This window comes from Dryobates pubescens, chromosome 1, assembly GCF_014839835.1.
Source record: "Dryobates pubescens isolate bDryPub1 chromosome 1, bDryPub1.pri, whole genome shotgun sequence".
Taxonomy (NCBI): domain Eukaryota; kingdom Metazoa; phylum Chordata; class Aves; order Piciformes; family Picidae; genus Dryobates; species Dryobates pubescens.
In genome coordinates this window covers 6,816,061-6,836,479 of record NC_071612.1, presented here as the reverse complement: position 1 = coordinate 6,836,479, position 20,419 = coordinate 6,816,061, and the positions used below count along the sequence as shown (strand labels likewise).

Sequence of the window (20,419 nt, the reverse complement as noted above, 5' to 3'; positions counted from 1 at the left end):
AAAAAGTTAGCAGTTATGCTTGTCTTTATTGTAGAAAATATTTATGGGACCAAAGCAGCACTTTTGCCTACCCTGTTTTCTCTCTGATGGATGAGTGAGTGAAAGGGGCAGGCACAGGAAGCCCTCTGGTACCTGGAGGTACCTGTTGAGTCATGAGACCCTTCTTCAAGTGGAGGAGTGCCACATTTATTTCAGTGGAGTGATGTGTTGAGCATGGTGATCCTCACCATGCCCTTGATAATGGCATTCCCAGAGGAGATGAAGAATGACACAGTAGGCTGGTTGTCAAGACCATGATTCCAGGTTAATTCTCATGTTAGGGAAATGGAAAGATGGGTGCTGGATCAGGGCCAAGAGAGAAATAAGCACACCACCCAAGCACCTTTTGTGCAATCTGAGCACTGATGCACTCAGTTTAATGAGAAACCTCCTGCCACAGGCCCTAAACCCCCATTTTTAATGGGGCTCCAGGAGTGCAATTCACATGGGACCTGCACAGATGGGGCTGTAGGTGAGAGAAGCAATTAATCCCAGTGTGTTGGGGCATATTTTGGTAATTGCAGCACAGGGTCCTACCTGGGGACCTGGTGGGCTGTCTTGCAGATGAGTTTGATTCAGGGGAGGGGACTGAGTTCAGCCACAAGCTGGGGACTCTTAGGGTGGTGGTAGGGTGGGTAGCTGGGGAGATCCTTTTGCTGGCCTTAAAGTCTGTGAAACTCGGTTGTCACTTCCTCTCCTGCCAGGTTTGGAGGGCGGCAGAGCATTCTTCAACGCAGTGAAGGAAGGAGACACGGTGATTTTTGCAAGTGACGATGAGCAGGACCGTATCCTGTGGGTCCAAGCCATGTACCGAGCCACCGGCCAGTCCCACAAACCTGTGCCACCTACTCAAGTGCAAAAGCTAAATGCTAAAGGAGGAAATGTACCCCAGCTAGATGCCCCAATCTCTCAATTTTGTAAGTAAATAAGTTCTTTTACAAGGCAGAAGTCTTTGATGGAAAGATTTTCTGCACTGATGTAAATCAATATTAACTTACACATTTCTGACTCCAAAGTGAATGTTGTTTTTCATTATCATTGAGCTGCTTTTTTACATCAGTGGATCCAGAAGCAGTTAACCTGTGTGTTTAGCACAACCAGACCTGAGAAACAAAATTCCTTGGGGAACTTGTCAATGAGTATTTTTAAAGTGCAATACTTGATGAAGGAGGGACTGGGATCTGAGAGCCTGAGACCCAGCTTGCTTTCTGCAGACACGTGTTTTACCCACACACAATAAACTGCACGCCCAGATCAGAGCGATTCATTAGTGCCATTAGCTGTCTATCAAAGGCATCACGTGCTCAGAACTACAGGTGCAAATCTTGCAAGTACGAAATGCACACACAAAAAGAGGTCTCCTGTTGAATATTCAACTGTAGGAAAACATATGGTATTTTTAACAGGTTGCTTTGCAGGCCAGTTAGATGTGAATTTAAAGCAAATCATCTTTTAAGTCATAGCTGTGCTGCATGTCCTGTGCAGTTATACCCAGTTTGCTTAATTTGAAATTTAGAGCAATTTCTTTTGTCTTGCAAATGTAATTTGATTATAAACCAGACAAATGCCTCCTCCCTCATTTTTCCTGAAGGTCTTGATCACACGTCTGGAGCCCCTTTGTTATGTAACACATAGCAGTTCGTGCTAGTTTCAGCAAAATTTAAGAATTAGTATCATTAAATATAAGCAGAATGAGGGAAAGTGGTAAATATTAGCAAATTCTTCTAATTAAATCAGATTTTAACATTTAAAATAATCTCTCTAAAGCTGTTCTTTAGTATTTTGTTGTAAAGAACTCAGAAAATCTGTCCCTTGCTTATCAATATCATTTCTCTTTTATGTTGGTTTAACTTCTTCATGCCAGTATTTATAGAAAATAGCAATGCAAGACACAGAGCTGTATGATCCATCTTACAGTTAACTCTGCTTGCTGCTTTGGGGCTGTTTTTTTAACCCTCTTACCTCCTGCATCGTTTGGACTCCCTTCTGCCTTGCACGGCTGCTGCTGTTGTGGAGGATGCAGTGTGATGCAGTGTGATGCAGTGTGATGCAGTGTGCTAAACCACTCTTCATCTCAGTAGGATCACTGCCTTTTAGGGCTGCAAGTTGTAAATGATTGGGGTCAGGAAGGAAGGACACCTCTCAGAAAGCTGAAATGGGATGTAGGAATTAGGCTCTTGCAAGTGCAAAGTTTGCTGGCTGTGATGAGCCTCCAGACCTGGCTGAGTCATGCTGATCAGGGAGTAGTCCCAGGGCTGGTAAGTCTCTCTGCCCAGGTTCTCAGATGTAGCAAGCACAGGTATTTCTACAGATGCTTTTTACATGGGAAAAGCCTTTAAAGTGCAGCAAGGGAGAGCAGCAGAGAGATGCTGCTTATGTCTCCCTCTCCTAATGCAATGCCGAAGGATGCTCTTAGTGTGCCATTGGTGCAAAGAGGATGCACTTGTCCCAGTATGACTCCTGTGGATTAGGATGAGGGCAGCAAGAGAGCATCAAACTGCAGAAACATTTTCCTTCCACCCTTCTATCCCTGCAGACAAAAGGCCTTGAGAATTTTTTTGCTGGGTAAATTCCTTCCGTTTACGGACTTTTTACTTTGCTAGACTAATATGTGGGGTCAAGGGAAGGCTCCCTTTCCCAAACACATAATAATTGCTTGGCAGCAGCAGTAGCAAAGTCTTCCAGGAATTTGGGGAGAGGAGATGCCAGGGTCATGAACCTTTGAGTTGCACACAACTTAGGCTGCCTAGCAGAGGAGAAGAGGCAGCTGGATTTTCTTAGTCCTTTCCGGGACTCAATGAGTTTGTGAGTGAGACAAGAAGTCTTCCTTGCATCTCACCACAGCCTGGCACATCCACCAGGGACATGTGCTGCTCATGGTCTTGCAGACCTGTATCAGCCTGACTGTGCTCAGAACAAGACAAATGTCACAGGTTGGACTGTGGCTTTTCCATCTCACTTGCCTGCCAGGACACAGGGATCCCTCATCCTCAGTTCTGGTGAAAACAGCTGAGACTTCACTCATGGTCCCTGCAGGGCATCTGAAGGGGTCAGGATCTGAAGCCAAGTTTCTTTCACTTATTCTCATGACAGTGCTAGGTCCAAATCTGGATCATTTAGCTTCTTTTATGCCACCACCCTCTTAACATCCACAATATGTTTTCCCCATAAGCTAAGCAGCTTCAGGCTCTCCTTTTTGCTCCAAAGAGTGGGAAACCCTCTTGGTTGTGTTGTGCCGAAGCCTGGAAGGGGAAAGACAATTGGCTCATCAGTCTGATCATGACCTGCTGCTTCAGCATCTTTTGGGCTAGGGTGTTTTGCCCTCATTCTTGCACCTTCTCTCTTAGATTTAGATCCCTCTGGCAGCTTTTGTGCGCAGGACCTTCATCCTGCAAGAGGAAGAGGGCAGCATGCCATAGCACACCTGCATCTCACAAGCAAAGGCTGCTTGCTTTTCATATTTCAACATTTGTACATGGCAATGCTCACTGCAAAAGTCATTGGACTCAGTAGTTACTAATTAGAGGCAGAAGTGAGTCACGCATGTCACACGTGATGCCTTGTTGGGAGTCTTAATGCACAAATGCATATCTCAGTTCCTTCAGTCTTGAAATTCAAACACATCAAGTATTGCATTTGTAAAAGGGTCTTGGTTTGTTACTGGGTTTTTTTGGCTTGCTTTGGTTGGTTTGTTTGGTGGGGTTTGTTTGGAGTTGCTTGTTTGTTTGTTTGGATGTGTTTTTTTCCTGCAGAAAGGTAAGGATTTTTGTGAGATATTTTATTCATGTATGTTTATACCTGTCATAATTTTTGTGCTTATTAGAGGCTATGGTGAATGAGGATGTGCAGAGAAGTAAATGTCAAGTCATTTGACAAGTAACTGTTGTTCTAGCTTTCATGTTGTAGCAGTCCAAGATGGCACATGCACATGCATGCACATGCAGAGAAATCCAGCCATTCCTCTCCTGGGATGGAGCTGTCTGTTAAACAGAAACTTGACAAGAATGGATTTTACTGTTGGGGAAATTTGGGAGGAATATTTAACTCATTTGATTCCCACCTCCTCTGGCATGCAAGCTTCGAGCAGTACTCAAATTCCCATCCACAGTTTGGTAGCAGCCCTTGGCTTGGAAGTAAACAGACAGCTCCGAACCAGGATGGAGTTTATTTTATTTGCAATTTAAGTGCTGGGGGGGGAGGGGGGAAATTTGTTAATTTTTGTATGACTTTATAATTCCTTTCATGTGGGTGAACACTACCTGTTAGAGTGAATAGTTTTGCTTTGGGTTTTTTTGCTGCAATTGAAAAGGGAAACTCCATTGACGCAAAGCTGTGCTTTTCTCCAGTGCTCGCATTATAAAAGGAAAAAACAACCCAAAACTCTTCTTGTGTGCTGTTGCAACCATGCACAGTGTTCTGGTCAATAATGCTGCCAATACGTATTAACACCCTTTGGCAATATTGAAGCTTCATAAAAGTGGTCACTTGTCTGAAAGCACCAATCTTTGTTTGCTCTGTATTAGCGATGCATCCAACAAAATTCCCAAACACGCTCAACGTTCCGGTTTGGTTGTTTGGTTGTTCTTTTTGAAACCCTTTTCTTTTTAACATGAAAGATTGGTCTGTACCTGTTGTACGTATCACTTGTGGTTAGATTTCATTTTTTTTTAATGTCTGTTTATATTTAATGACTGTTAATCACACCATATACTAAGAGTTGGTCGGTTTTAGAATGTGTTATGGTTTGTTCCCCCATAATAATTAGCGAGGTTTATTGAGCTGCTTAAGAAATTTTCAGCTGTAAGTGGTTTGGTTTGTTGGTTTTTTTTGGTTGGTTGGTTTGATTTCTTTAAGTTTCTTTTTCATTCTTTGCTTGAACCCAAATATTTAGCTGCTAGGTTAGGGCTCCTGTCTGCTTTCCTGAGCCTTGTTGCTAGTCTTTATGTTATTCTGGTTTGTTCCTTCTTACCCTGCTAACTTCTAGCTGGACTCAAGGGTAAGTGCTTCCCTGTAGCTAGCACAGCTCAGATAATCAGACTAGATTATCTGACATATGCAATGTGCTCTTTTTTTTTTTTCTCTTAAACCTTTCTCATGTTTAGATTTTGTAGTACAAACTTTCCATGTTATTTTCCTGAATTGAGATTTGAAATGTAAGTTTCCATACTGAAATTAGGATGCATGTGATGTTTGCATAATTGCCTTCTCTCCCTGGCTTTCACATTGGCATCAAGTGATCCTCTTAGTAAAGCCAATCATTAACATTTCTATATTTCATTCCAAGATGTAAATATTAGTTAACATCACAATAAAACTGTAAATAATACCTTCTTTTGTTTCATGGAATTTACATCTAGTTGACTGCTTCCTGCCTGAAAACAGATCATTTTGCACTCTGACAATATCCTTTCTCTCCGTGCCGATGAGTAGCTTGGTGCTGTGCACTAGTGTGTGGGGCTAACCATGGACACCTCAAAGCATAGAAAGGTAGGGCAGGAGGCCCTCAGAGACCTAGACAAAGTGTAGGGCTCCACAGCAGCCCCCCAAAAAACCCTCGTGAAAACAAACTTGAGTCATCGAGGTTTGGTAGTTCCTCCTCCCACAAACTCAGTAGGGAATAATTTTGGCAGCAACTGGCAGCTCTCTGGGTCACCCTGGGTTTTGGAGATGCTTACCCACTCTGACTTAAATACATTAGTCATAGAAGGGTGCTGCCATTTCCCCAAATTATTATAAATTAATATATTAGTGTGGGTCTCAATCACCAATCAAAACAACACTTCCCACAGAATAAGCCAGAGGAATTGTTATTTTATCTTCTCTCACTGTAATACCTACTTTGGAAAAGATGAAAGCCCAAACTCGTGCTGTTAAAGAGCTTCTCCTTAGTCCTTGTTCAGTCTTAAATCTGCCCAGCACCAATCCTTTATTGGTGTTAAAAGCTCCTTCTCTAACACCTGGTGGGTGCCTGCTTTCCTTTAGGAGGGAATAGCATCAGTGGGTCGTGAGAGCTGGCAAATATGTATCCAGAGTATCTGAATGCAATTATGAGAAGGAACAGGCGGTGTCATCCCTCCTGGCCATCAAACAAGACTCCTTTTATTTTTCCTTCTTCCTCCTTTTGTTTCTTTTTTCTTCCTTTTTTTTTTTTTGTTTGGTTTGGTTTGGTTTGGTTTGGTTTGATTTCCCTCTGTGTGTGTGTGTGTGTGTGCGTGTGTGTATAAATATACCCCTGGGTAGCAGGCAGAATTCCTTCTCAGCAGACACTTTCTTTTTTCTTTCTTTTTTTTTTAATTTATTTTGTTTTCTAAATGTTTGGATTTCCAAAGAGGATTTTTATTATAATTTACTGAAAGAAGAAGAAAAAAAAAAAAAACAAAACAAACACAAAACACAAAAAGTTTTAATTTGATGGAAATACAGATTTTTGCCACTTTGAAAGAAAGAAAGAAAGAGTGAATGAATGAATGAACTTGGGTCTGGCAACATTACATGTATTTGCACTACAATGCATTGCTATCCTATTAGATTATTAGTTTTGTGCTTTAATTGCTTTGTTTATTTATTTTTAGATAGTTAGAGATATCATGAGAACGCTGCTGTGTCTTCTGTATTGTCAACTTGCAGATGCTTCATTGCAGGAATGCAGAATTAAAATGCTAACTCGATTCTTACTTAACTTGCATGGATTTACAACTAGCCTGTAAATCACTTCTACATGCTCTAAGTAGCATGGGACTCTAACCTATGGAATCCAAATTCACAGGTTTCCACAGTCATGCATTTCAAAAATATTTTTAAATAGCTGTAAAAATGCTGTCAATCAATGTTTCATATTGCAAATAGCTGCTCTAAAACTGTGGGTTTAACTTGTTGCACAAAGAACGATGCAAGTGCTTACCACAAATTCTTTTCCCCTTGACTCTCAAGTAAGAGATAACTTAGATTTCAATTCGGTGCCTCGCGTGTCTGGTGATTTACAGGAACGTTCACAATCGGTTGTTAAAATTGTAACTTGAGCAGAAAAGAGTTTGTTTGCAGCAGGGGAAGAGCCATAAAACACAGAAATAAACAGCCAATTAAGAGTAAAGCTAGCTCCTAATGTGGGATAATATGAAGAAGAATAAAAATAAAGAGCTCTTAGATACCCAGCTGAGAGGCGAGTTCAGCCGGCTGCAGCGGCTGCAGCTCAGAGTGGGAAGGAGGTTTGCAGAGCCCTAGACACACACACACACACACATCACATCACTTTTCAGAGGTGGCAGTGCTGCAGCGCACAGCAAAGAGGTGACTTGGTAAGTCACCAGTCGGCACTGCCAGCAGCTTGCTCACCAGCAGCAGCCTGGCATTTTAAGTCCTAGTACAGAGTTATTCTCCCACCCCAGAACACCAATATTTGCTGATAATGTCCCTGGCTCCACATAGCTGAACAAAATGAGGTTTCTAGGCACTCCCCTGGGTATTTCTTTCCTGAGTCACAGCCCAAGAATGTCTTATAACTCCGAATAAGCGGGCAGAGCAGGAAGAGATCTGCACAAGCAGCCGGTCACAGTGGGCACTCCATCGCTCGCCTGCCATGCTGCATTGCTGGTGAGCACCGTGCAGGCTGGAAAACTTCTGATTCACCCAGCCAGGCCAGTGAAGAGTTTTCTAGAAATATCTGTAAATGAATAGCTGCCATCAATCATTGTCATTCCTTTATTTCATGTCTCCTGATGAGGTTGACTAGTGTCATTGTTTGTTACTGTCCAAACCACATCTTCATTCTTGTAATGTCAAGCAGATATGACAAGCACACATTTTCCAGATGAGTAAGATACAAAGTCACCTTTTAATTTACAGTTGTTTAGGGTTTTTTTGTTTGTTGGGGTTTTTTGATAAGCAAACATGTCGTAAAATTTACTGAAGGTTCAGTTGCCTTTGGTACTAAAACAAAGTCACTCATTAATGGAAAGAAATCAATCTTGAGTTAAGAAATTCTTACAAGAAAACGGCTACCTAAAGCCTTTCATAACAAGAATTCTTTTACAGAGCTTGCCCCCTGCTAATATCTTCACCACTTTCAGAGCAAAATCTGCCAAAATTATTGCTGGAGCAAAAGAAATGCAGAGGGTAGGGAAATACATTATTTTTTTTTAAAAGTCATAAATAAGAGAGAGATTTGACTGTTCTGGCTCTTGCTTTTTAAGTAACAGTTAGGTAAAGAGAAATACAGCCCTCAGAGGACAAACTGGTGGGACAATCCTTTGGTTTTCGTTGTGGTGGTTGTAATCTTTGTGCTCCTGAAACTGACAGATTTTAAAGGCTCTGATTTCAGACACTTGCAGGGAGGGACTAGTTAGTGAAGTCAGTATAAAATACAAACAGGGTAAAAATGAACAACCTGAACCTGGCAGTATTAAAAAAAACAACCCTCCATAATGTCAGTGACCAAGTGTTACATAAAAGGCCAGAGTCAGCAGTTTTCCAGAAGAGAGGTTTGTGGAGTTTGTGTTGCCCATTTCCCTCTGCTGGCAGCCTCCCGTCCGAGACCACCATCAAACACCTTTCAGCTGTAGTTGTGTGCCGCTTGTCTAAATATGTAAGATAACTTTTGTGGGCCTGCAGCAGCATTTTGGCTGGGGCCCCAAACAAAGAAGCACCAGCAAGCTTGGCACAGCACGTTGGGAAGGGATTGTAAATTACTGGAGCATCATATAACTTTCTTTCTTTGGTTTCTCCCTTCTTTTTAGCTAGAATAACAGAGCAGGGTCAAAAAAGCAACTGTATTTGATGGGAACAATTGAAAGTGCTTACAAATTTGCTCTATAATTTGGATGTCAATATTGGTCATTGTCATTTGGAACTTTGTTTATAATCTCATTCAAACTGAGCAAGCTATTTTCAAAGAGGGTAGATTGTATGTAGAACTTACTTCATTTACAGATGTTGGTATTATATTAAATCACAGATCAGCTGTCTAGCATGGAATAATGATATATTTAGCTCTATCCTCTTTTGTTTGGGTTTTCTTTTTGGGGGTGGGGGTGGTTCTTGTGTTACCTAGGAAATTTAGTGCCTTTGATGTCACTTGAGTCCTAAATTTCATTTACAAAAGCAAGTCTTTTGGAAAAGTCAAATGCAGATCTAAACTGCATGTTGCATGGGGTGTTTGTTTTGTAAGGGAAGGTGAGTTTAGTGTAAGATTGTCCTTTGTAACCTGCTTCTAGTTATTAGTCAGAATTTTAAAAGTCTGGCCTAGGGCAAATATTTCATTTAAGAGAAACACACATGTGTATTACCATTCTCCAAAGACATCTCCTGTTCACACCATGTCAGCTTTATCCCCTGGGTGGGCACCCACCCAGCCCCTCAGCTCTGCCAGTGCAATGTGGGTTGACCATGGCAGAGCTGCAGTACTGGGCTGCTACAAAGAGCTGTGGCTGCTCATCTTGCTTGCCATGGAAGAAAACCACATTTTAAAACACCAGCTGAGCAGGAGTCATACAGCTCATATTTTTTTGGTCACTTGAGCTCATACAATGTCATGTCTGATGTCTCTTCAGGTGGTTTTTCTCAGGTGGGGAAATCTGGGGCAATGGACTTTTGAGCAGGCACCGAAGAGGATGCTCAGTAAGGTGTAACTTCAAAGTGATTAATGAAAATAGAATTGCCCCTGGTTATGGACAGTTGTGAAAGCTGTTTAATCATTGTGTCTGTTGACCCACTTGGTGGGAAACTGTCTGTGCCCCTGCCTCTTAAAAACCCCAGGAGAGACCCTCAGCTCCACGGAAGCCAGGAGAACTTGACCTGGTTCATTCCATCCAAAAGTCCACTCTCTGCCCACCTTGCTCAGAAAACATAAAGTGGGGAAAAGCTTATTAGCCTGGCATAAAAAATAATCGTTTCAAGCGTGCTTTCTAGCACATATGCTCAAAGAAGTTCACCAGCTAAAGGGCTAGAGGACTCTTCAAATTTCCAGCTGATTTACTCAGCTCTCAGAGCCTCGTTGGCTGAGCAGGAGGATTGACAGTGTATCAGGACTTCTAATTGAAAAATAATAAAATCTCTGAGCGAAGCTGGCAAATGAAGGCCTCCAGCCAATTTGTCAGCTTGCAGTCAACTCTGAGGAGCCAGGCAGAGCAGCAAGCCATTAAAAATAGTCTAATATCTGTTAAAACATTTTGTGGACACTAAGGATGGAATCCGAAACAGCACAGACAAACTCTTTGGGAGCAAATGCAGTCAGATTGATCTTGGCCCAGAGGGACAGAGACAATGGGGCAGAAGGCTGTCAAAACAGACAGGAGCCAGCCCATCCTGTGAGCCCCGGGGCTGGGTGGGCTTTATATCCCATGCCCAAGGATGCTGGAGAGGTGCTGTGGAGGTGAAGCACTTATCAGGGAGGTTGTCCCTGTCCCCCAAGCCAGCCCTTGTGCTGCCACATCACTTGGCACCTTTAGCAACTTCTTCTGTCCCTATGTTGAATGCACGGAGCTGCCAGCGGAGGGAGGATTGGGGACCAGGGATGGAGGCAGCAGGACCTGGCACATGAAGCAAAACAGGGTAGCAGACCCTCAAAAATTAACCAGCTGTAGGAAAAAAATGAGTGTTTATTCAGCAGGGTTTTAATGAGGAAAATTGCCAGCTACAACTGAATTAAGTATTGGTAGCAGCTAATTGAAATGTTACATGTTTTAATTTGTCTGATTTCTTTCCAGTGGGTGATGTTATTTATGTAGTTTGTATATAGCTAATGACAGACTATACAGAAAATGTAAAAATTGCTTCCAATGATCAATAATATCTGAGAGTACAGACATGAGAGAGGTATTTAGGAAGACATGCCATCCTTCACAGCTTAATCAGTTAAGCACATATCAAAGAACATTGTCTCATTATCATTTAAGATCTTTTCATTTTGTTTTATTATTTTTTTTTAATGAAGGATTTCTGTTTCTTTCTGGGAACGAGGGATTTTGTTTTAAAACAAATACGGTTACCATATACTACTGTTGCGGAAAGCTGCATTTTTGTGTCCTTTCAGCCACATTGTTTCAAGGCCACCCAGCTCCCTTAGGAGGCTATAAACAGGGAAAGGATTTAAATCTTGTTTTCTTTGTCAAGGATTTGGCAAGAACCCATATAGTAGGAAGCTGAGCATAGACAAAACCGAGTGAAAGGTGTCCTTTAGTTCCCCGGCCGCTGGTAGAACAAAGCCTGCTCCCAGCGGGGTCCCGGCTGGCCGCACCCAGGCCGGCTTGGCGGCTTCATTTCAACTGCTGAATTTGGTGTATTTTTAGTTAACCATGTTGAGATTAATTAATTAGCCCCTAAGAGTTAGTGCCCATAAACGTTGCCCAAAGCAGAGAAGTGTGAATACGTTGAGGTTGTTAATTCACCCAAAAATGGCAGCTCGTAATCCAGGGAGAAGAAATTCAGTCCCTCCGTTGGGGTGAGTGGCAGCTCCGCCACACTATCAGGTTACTGCCTCAGTGGCAACAAACTACATCTCAATGTAACTTCTTAGCCATGCTTAAAAGAGCATCTTTCTATTTCAGTGAGGTAGCATTTAAAGTTGCCATTAGGGAAAAAATTGCCATGGGGAGACAAACATTGGCATGTGGTTAAGGAGCAACTGGTCTGATACCTAGGGGAAAAAAAACCTAGTAAATATAAAGGGCTAGAGCTGTAACTTCCTTAGAAGGGCAGAATCTATTATAATTAAGCACAACTATCTAAATAGGAGCTAATTTACTGATGTGAGCCAAAATTCTGTTAACTCATAATGTATTGCAAGATACAGAGTAACTTCTTGGGTTTGTGTTCTGGTTTTAAGTACAGAATAAATGCACTCTAATGAGCAGTTGACAAGATGTTAAGTCTCAAGTCTTTTGCCTAAACGCAATACGACAGTCCACAACTGATGCAAGTTGACAATGGGAGGTGAAAAATGTACTGTATAGCCTGCAAAGAGAAAAACTAATGGCAATGTAAGAAAGAGGAGATATGTAGCTTTCATGCTTCATACTGTATATTTTTTTTCTGTTGTATTTGTCAACTAAAATGTCTTATATCTCTCTAAATGGTGTCTTTCTCTATATGTATAAATGAACAGATGCAGATAGAGCTCAAAAGCATGGCATGGATGAATTTATCTCTTCCAATCCCTGTAACTTTGACCACGCTTCACTCTTTGAGATGGTTCAGCGCCTCACTTTGGACCACAGACTTAATGATTCCTATTCTTGTCTGGCAAGTATATTCTTTGGTCTCTAGTGATATAAACAACAAGCAGCAAAGTCAAAGCTAGTGCGAGTGGGGGCTAAATGCCCTTTTGCTGGAAGATTGACTTCTGTTTACACCAGGTTTCAATTTGGCCCAGAGGTATTTTCTTTTGAGAGGCTACCTGCAGTGAACTGGCTGCTGTTACTCTCCAGTTGCACTGTCTTTATCATTTCTGTTTGCAATGCTTAAAATGTTTCTTCCTTGAAAGACAAATTTCAGTGTGTGGATGTGAAGTAGAGAGCAATGTTTTGCAGCCTCCCACACTGCCTTCCAGAGTCTTCTGGAGGAAAGAACAGGGGGAAAAATGATGATCTGGCACCACCTCCCATGTCAGTGGAGTCCCACCAAGAATAACAGTGGCCCAGCTTTGTGTTTCTTTTATGAGCAGGAAACCCAAGCAGGCAACAGATGGGACTAGGTGGATAACTGCAGTGCTGCTGCAGTCCATCCATGCTCATGTAGTTGCATGTCTGTCTAGATTATTCTTACTAGCACAGGTTGCAGCTCTCAGCCCACTGTTCTGTAACATGGTCTATAAGGCAGTGGCACTGTGATGCTCCAGGAAAGCTTGTAGTGCTTGGGGACTCTTAGGTACTGTGAGGGTTCAAATGACAAATGGACCTTTAACAATACAACCTGAATAATTAATTTTTAGCAGTTTCAGTGAGGAGGATGAAGAGGCTCTTAGTTTGAGGAGAAAACAGTAGGATGAAGCCTTTGTAGAAGGGCCTGAAACAGGTCCTATCCTCAATACAGACAGATCCTGACCTGCCATCCTCGTAGTGTTGCACAGAAACCTCCACATTGGGATGTCATTGTGGGCTTCTTCAGCAGGGGGACCGCGCGGTGCCAATAGCCTTCATCTTTTGCCAGCTGTACAGTCCGTGGATCTGGGGCTCTTCAGTGGCTTGCTGTTAAAAGCAGCAACCTGGGAACACAACTGAGCAGTTAACAGTGAGGCCGTCAATCTCAAATCTTGTCCTCCATGTCCCTCTCCACCATGGTGCTCCTCTCACCTGCTGTGCTCCTTGCACCACATGCAAGAGCTGATCACTCAGAAATGCTAAGATCCAGTAAATGCCATTAGTGGTAGTGAGTTGTCACGTTCCTGACAATAGGTAGGGCTAGGAGGAATGGTTGTGGATGTCCCCCGAGGTAAGGTTGGGGTGGGGGAAGGCTGAAGCGTGCTCAGATACCCAAGTGGTACAAGTAGGCTTGGTGGGAGCATTGTCAGACCTGCAGCAGGTTTCTCACCAGTTCCATTGAGGTCTTTGCTCCAGCAGGCAGTGAATTTGGCATGCAGCTTCTGCTCCCCACGCATGGCTGATCCTAGGAAGTCCATCCCCATCCATGCATGTCTGACAGGTTGGCTTGCAGCTGGTTTGTCTCTGTGCAATTTTGGGCCTTCTGAGAGAGCCATTGAATTAAATTTGTGGAGAGGTGCAAGGCTGTTACTGAAAATGATTAACAATGTTTCTCTTCAAGAAACCCACCAGCCACCCTTCTTGTTACTGAGATGTTTAGGCTCTTGCTAGAAGCTACTGAAGCGGTGGATCTCCCCTCAGCACCAAGACTTGTGCCTCACCAGAGCAGAGCATCACCAATTAACCATCCTCTTTCAAATCACCTATTGCAGAGTGTTATAAAGAAGAGAACAATCATCTGTGTTCAGCTATGCTTAGATTTCAAATGCTTCTTTACTTATTTTAATATGGTTGTGTCCTGATTGTGGCATAAAAAAACCCAGACTGACCTCAAAATCTGGGTTCAACTGCAAAGAGCTCCCATTGCACTTGGTATGTGTGGGACATTGGTGATACCACCGCACTGACTTGCCTGGAGGAGTGATGACCCCATGGTAAGCCTGCTCTGTCCGCTGTGTGCTGCTGGGCAATTGTTATTCTCCCTACAGGACATTCCCATGCCAGGTCCCGCAGAGTTTTGCATCATCTTTTTGTTCTCAAATGTGGACGTGGAGGTGCCAAGGAAGACTTGTCCAGACACAGTGGCTTACCCTGGCATAGAGGAGAACTCATCATCACCTTCTTTCTGTGGAACCAGGTTAAACAACGTTGTTGCAAGCCCACTCGCTGGCGGATCCTGGCATCCCTGTGAAAACAAGCAGGCTGGCTGAGTAATCTCAGCTGTGCAGAAGTGATGTTTGCTGGCAGAGAGCACTGTGCTGGGAAAGGGGAAGAGCGTTTTCTGCAGAACTTGCTGAGGGCTCCTGCACATCGTCCACAAACTGGTAGTACAGCTTCATTCACAGCTCTTCCTGGACTTTTGGGAAGGGTCTGCATCTCTTCCAGATCAGTATGGATCCTTTTGCCTGGATGTGTGCGTTGTTTCTGAGCCTGCCCTTCATCTCTTCCCAAGAATTCCCAACCCATTGCCGGCACTCAGCTCATGCAGCCAGGTCCCTGCTGGAGCTGTATTTCCCATGATGAGTCAATATTCATGGGATTCACATAATGCAGCACAGCATGTACTGAGGAAAGGTGGTCTTCCAGCATTCCCAGCCTAGCCGAGATGATGTGAAGGAGTCAGGTTAAAAGGTCCATGCAGCAGGCCACCAAAATTAAATTCTTTCAGTTTTCCTATGGTAAATGAGAAAATTCAGCTACTGAAAAGTGAAAAATTTCCCTTAAAAAATCTGGTTTTCACAAAAGCTGCATTTGCCATCTGAAAAATTGCCAGTGTTTCACAAACTCTGACCAAGCCATGCTTTACCCAGCTCCAAAGCTCCCATTGCACACCATGCTGCTGCCTGGGACATGTGTCCCTATCTCTGTGCAGTTCAGCTTGTTGAACACAGTCAAACTCCCTGTGCTCTGTAGCCTTCCTCCATTGTCCCCTTCAGGTTTCCTCATGCTATTGAAGACCATCTGGGAGACCACACTGAGCTACACCTAGCTGCACTGAGGAGAGACACCCGGTGTGTCATCACTATCAGCTGCGTTTGCCAGACTGGCTGGTTGTCAGCTGGTTGTGCCAGGCAAATCTTAATCAAGAGCCAAGATCTGCCTGACGATGTGGGAGAGTTATCTGAGTACCACCTTTCAACAAACCTTAGATTTTTTTTCTGGCACTGTGGGTAGCAGCATTTACTGCTCCTTTGGAACCCCATTCAGCAGCAGGTTTCTTATTTCCTACCTCTGCCATGTAAAAGAAGACCACCTGGTCCCTGTGGGCTCTGGATCTCTCTACCCATAGTCTGCTTGCTTGTGCTCTCATGAGGTATGAGGCTCATCACTGAGCCTCTGAGCTTCTGCTCATGCTTCCCCTCACTGAGCCGTGGCAGCAATCTTGAGTGTTTGCCCCCATCCCTTCTGTCTGCCTGAGGACCAGCACTTCTCAGACTGCGATGCAGGAGAGCAATATGTGGTGCTCCAGATCACTGGGTCCAGCCTCCTGCTTCCTTTGCCCCAGATTCTGAGTTTGATACTTGGCTCCACTGAAATCAGTGCTAGCCTTCCTATGGATGCCAGTAGGGCCAAGATTTCTCCCCAAAGGGAAGACTAAGTCCTTTGTCTGCGTTAGGTGAATACTGCATTTCTCCCCCAGTAACCAAACGCAGACCGCTTCCTATTGCAGAGCAATCACAGCATTTCTGTATTTTTTCTGTGCCAAAGACTTCTGCGAAGAGAGACAAGGTGAAGAGACAGTCCAAGGGTACAGCAAACAGGCAACGTAAATCCAGAATTGGGCATAATGCCACCAACCAAAAAGCAAACAAAAATACCTTTAAAAGTGGTGAAGGCAAATATACCCCTCCCCAAAAAAATAGCCTTCCAGAGTGCCATCCCATCTGCATTGTTCTGTGTCTTCATTTTGAAATGTGCACTTCTAGTGATCCCAGCTCTGTAGCTACTCCCTATATCTATCATTTTCCCCTCATTATTTTAATTCTTTTCTCAATCTGTTTTGGAGTTGGCCCAATAAGGATGAGCAAATTCTTCTCTATGTCTTTGAGCTCTTAATTGATATTTCTTCAACTCTTTTCAAAGCAGCTATTTTGGCATCTAGAAAAGATTTGGTGTCATCTGAGTGGTAGAAAATATATTTTAATCTTTCACAGCAGTGTTGTTTCTAAGATGTAGCATTTGGGGTAACAGATGGGGTGGCAAAGAAGTTGCCTATAGGGGCAGTGCTCTGCCTCAACTACTCTCCCGCCCGCTGCAGGAACTTTTCAATTAAACGATGAAAGATTTTGCAGCTTGATGCATTCCAGAGCTGCGTCTTAGCAATTGTTTAGCACCCAAATTTCCATGTAAATATTGACGGTTTTGCAGCATTTTGCAAAGCAGTCTACAAGAATATTCTTGTTCTTGCTAGCGCCTTTCCCCGAGGCAGAGGCACGCTTCTCTTCCACTGTCCCAGGACGTTCGCCAGAGCTGTCCCCTCGCAGGCACAGGTGTCCCCCTCGGGAGCCTGGGCATTGCACTACAAGCCACGTGTCACCAGGCCCTCAGGACTGACAGGCAGAAATAATCTGAGGTTTCTGGACAGATAAAGACATGCTGCTGGTGAGCAGAGCTTCCCCTTGCCTCAGTGCCGAGGAGGTGGGCGATGGCAGAACGCATCACCAGTGGTACGCAACGAGGACGATGGGAAACATCCCTTTCTGATGCTGCAGAGCTACCTTCTTCTGTCTACAGGACATTCCTACCTGCCAGATGCAGGAGAAGTCATTATTCAGTGTAATCCTCCGTACTCTCAGATCAGTCTTCTTGCTCCTGGCCAAATGCACAATCCCATCCCCGAAATGTTTCATGCTGTTTAAATAACCAAACCTTTGTCATCTCTTAAATCTCTCAAAGGTGTACTTTTTTTTTTGTCCTTTGTTCACAAGGCACTGACATGAACTGGATTAACTTTCCAGCATTTTAAGTGACATTTCCCTTTAATGGTAGCATAATATGTTGCTGTTAACAGTTGCACTGAGTATATGCTGTGTTTAGGTGATGATATACAGGTTGTGTTGTTTAAGAGTGACCTCTCTCTTTCTTCCTTAATGTAGCCTTAGGTTTGTATTTCTTTTATTAGAACAGTTGACCACTGCACCTCCAAATCTGATAGCTTTCGCATTTAACAACTCATATTTAAAATCAAGTCTCTTTATTTCTAAACAGGGCTGGTTTAGTCCTGGCCAGGTCTTTGTGCTAGATGAGTATTGTGCACGTAATGGAGTGCGAGGCTGTCACAGACATCTCTGCTACCTCAGAGATTTGCTAGAGCGCGCAGAAAACGGAGCTATGATTGACCCCACCTTACTTCACTACAGCTTTGCCTTTTGTGCATCACATGTTCATGGCAACAGGTAAGGAATTCTTCTTGGCTAGCAGCTCCCTGCCAACAAGGGATGACTTTGTCAAATATAGGTTTCCTTGGATAATGCACAACAGTCCCCAATTTGTTTTCACAGTGGATGTTTGGCAGCAGCGCTTCTAGTGGCATAGTCTGTTTGTTTGTTTGTTTCGTTGCTTGTTTAATGTAAGCAATAAAAATGCACATAGAGGATCCAAAAATTAGGGGTTTTAACTTTCTTACCCAGGAACCTGCTAGATGCAGTTCTGGACAAGACAGAGTTGAAGTACATGTGGCTATCACAGGTTGAATAAACAGAAGCAAATGATACACTGTACTGATTTAATTGCTGTGCGAGAGGATCTGACAAGTTGCAGCAGTGAAATTTTCAGCAGTATCAAACTTCAGTGTTCAGAAGGGCTTTAAGCCCTCAGGCACCCATGTCTCATTTAAAGTCCGTGTGACGTCAGTTTGGAAATTGCTTAGACATTACTGAAAATTTTATATTGCTGCTGTTGCAAAGCACTTTCAAATCCAGAGGCAGTCCATGCCTTTCTCTCAAATGTGGCAAACCTTTGATGGGAGGAACCAGAGCTCTGCTTTCTCCTTTCCTGTTTATTTTGTTGACAGCTCTCTAGCATCTCTTGCAGCTTCATTTCCTGCTGTTTTCTGTTAAGTTGTATTATATACTTTGAGATGTCGCTCTCTATCTTGCATATGCTGCTGAAGGAAGGAAGGAATGTTATAAAATAATTGTTTTCATAAACCCTCTGGTAAATACCATCCTGAGTTATGACACACATTGCCCAGGTTTCACGTTGCAAGGCTGCCACTTGCTTTTGCAGTTACTTTCATACATCTTGTCATGGAAACCGAGTTTTTGCTTCCTTAGTTTCTTTTTTAGTTCTGACTTTCTTTTGCTTGTTCGTTCTTTCTTTGCCAATTGTTACTTGATTTCAGTTATTTCCTTTCAGTTTAATTTCCTTTTGTTTTATTTTGATTTCTTTCATGCTTTCTTCTTATTTCTTTCACTTTTGCTGCTGGCCTTGCACCCCCACACGTTTCAATCACTCCCCAAAGCCAACTCATGGCAGAGTTACTTGGTGGGTCACAGCCAAGTGCAGAAGGCGAGGGGGGAAAAGTGTCTCATGCCCCAGCCGCTGAAGCAGAGACAAAAAAGGATTCCAAAAAGGAGTCCAAAAAAAGGAAAGATTCCAAAGCCCAGCCGAATCCAGAGCCAAAAAGGTAAGCGAAAGCGTGTAGTGCACAGAAATGTGTTGTAGAGGGCACAGGGTCCTTGGTCACTGAGCACACTGGGCAGTTTGCATCATCCCCATGGCATGAGGAGGCCTATGGCAGCACCAGCATTTGCGTCTGTCACTCTCCTGGGAGCTGGATGGCATTTGGGCACCCAAGGATCAGGACATGGAGTTTTATAGGTGTATGTTTAGGTGATATCTCACACAGCATGTAGGTGATGGGACTGAGCAGGTGAAACTGGCTGTCCCTATCACTCCTCTTCCAAAGGCAGGGCTTGCACCAGCAGGAGGCTGTTGTGAGTACAGGACCTGGTTCAAAGCCCATTCGACCCATAACAGAGAGGAGGTCAAATTCCAGTCATGTACATTTTCACAGGGTCCAACACTGACAGAGCTGGAACCTCTCTTGGAGTGATGGCAGGAGGTATCTGATGGCACTGACAAAGGGAACACCCTGTCATTGCCTCTCCATGGGTCCAGAGAGCTTTGGGTACAGGAAAATGTCTTGCTTTAAAACCTGTGTGCTGTCTCCCATGCCTGCTCAGCTGCCCTGAGCTGTGTGTAGTTGCTGCACCATGCTAGGAGCACCCTTTAAAGGGGCAGCTCGAGCATGGATAGGCTATTTGAGTATTGATTTAACATGTTCCAAGAGAGGAATGAGATGTTGTATGATGACTTAGCTGTCTTTAGCTGCTGGTTGACTTCTCATCAGAAGGCTGAAGGTTCATATTCCTTCTTGGCCACTGCCATCTCTGTGTTGCCTGAGGGTTGCAGGAGGCTCTGTGCTGGAGCTTCATGGCTGTGACACTGCACTTTGCCCCCAAGGGCAGGTTCTGAGCAATGCCTGAGAGTTTGGTGTAAAGTCTGTAGGGTGTGGATTCTGGCTTCTGCTATCATAAAGTCACAGAAGGGGACCACAGGGGGTCTGAGGGAAAACACAGCTTCGTGTCTACTCTCAGAAAGATGAATATCAGAGCAGAGGAGTCACAATTTCTTCTCAGAAAGCAGTTAAGGACTCATGCATCGTGCGTTTGTGAGCTGGCTGGCAGAGAGCGAGGAAAAGCCAATATTTACTCATGCAGTCCTTAGTGGCAGTTGTGACGTGTGTAAAGCTGGGGTCTCTTTAGCTAACCCCTTTAGCTCCCACCTGCTGCGTCCATACATTGCTCATTGTCATAGGGTTGGCCATGCTCTCCCCAGGAAACCTGTAGCTCATGGGGGAGGTGAAAACTTCCCATGTAAAATTTGTAGAGGCGGGAGCACACCTGCCCCAGGACCTGGCTTAGTATCCAGCAGAACATCTTGGAGCAGCTGTGCATTGTGTTGTTATCAGCGTGCGTGGTGCTCTGGGAAGAATTCAAGTTACAAGAGTTTTTTCCATTCAACAAAGGCTTCTTCTGTCCAAACTGAGAAAGTGTCAATTTTCTTTACAAAAGGAAGTTCCTTTGCTTTTAGACAGTAAAAAAAAACCCAAATGGGTGGTTTAGCTTTCTGCAGAACGAGGTTGGCTGTCAGTCAGAATATGCCACCCAGTAATGAAGGTTGAG

The 20,419-nt window shown here is 43.7% G+C and overlaps 1 protein-coding gene across 12 annotated transcripts in view; it reads left to right on the top strand.

Annotated features, from left to right (window-relative positions):
- The window catches only part of CADPS (calcium dependent secretion activator), a 230,486-nt gene that overhangs the window by 129,866 nt on the left and 80,201 nt on the right, over window positions 1–20,419 (top strand). For all 12 annotated transcript variants that reach the window (XM_054160939.1, XM_054161022.1, XM_054161013.1 and 9 more), the window contains exons 11-13: window positions 744–956; window positions 12,137–12,273; window positions 17,439–17,626. In XM_054160939.1, coding sequence (XP_054016914.1) covers window positions 744–956; window positions 12,137–12,273; window positions 17,439–17,626 — 538 coding nt within the window. The remainder of the gene's footprint in view (window positions 1–743; window positions 957–12,136; window positions 12,274–17,438; window positions 17,627–20,419) is intronic.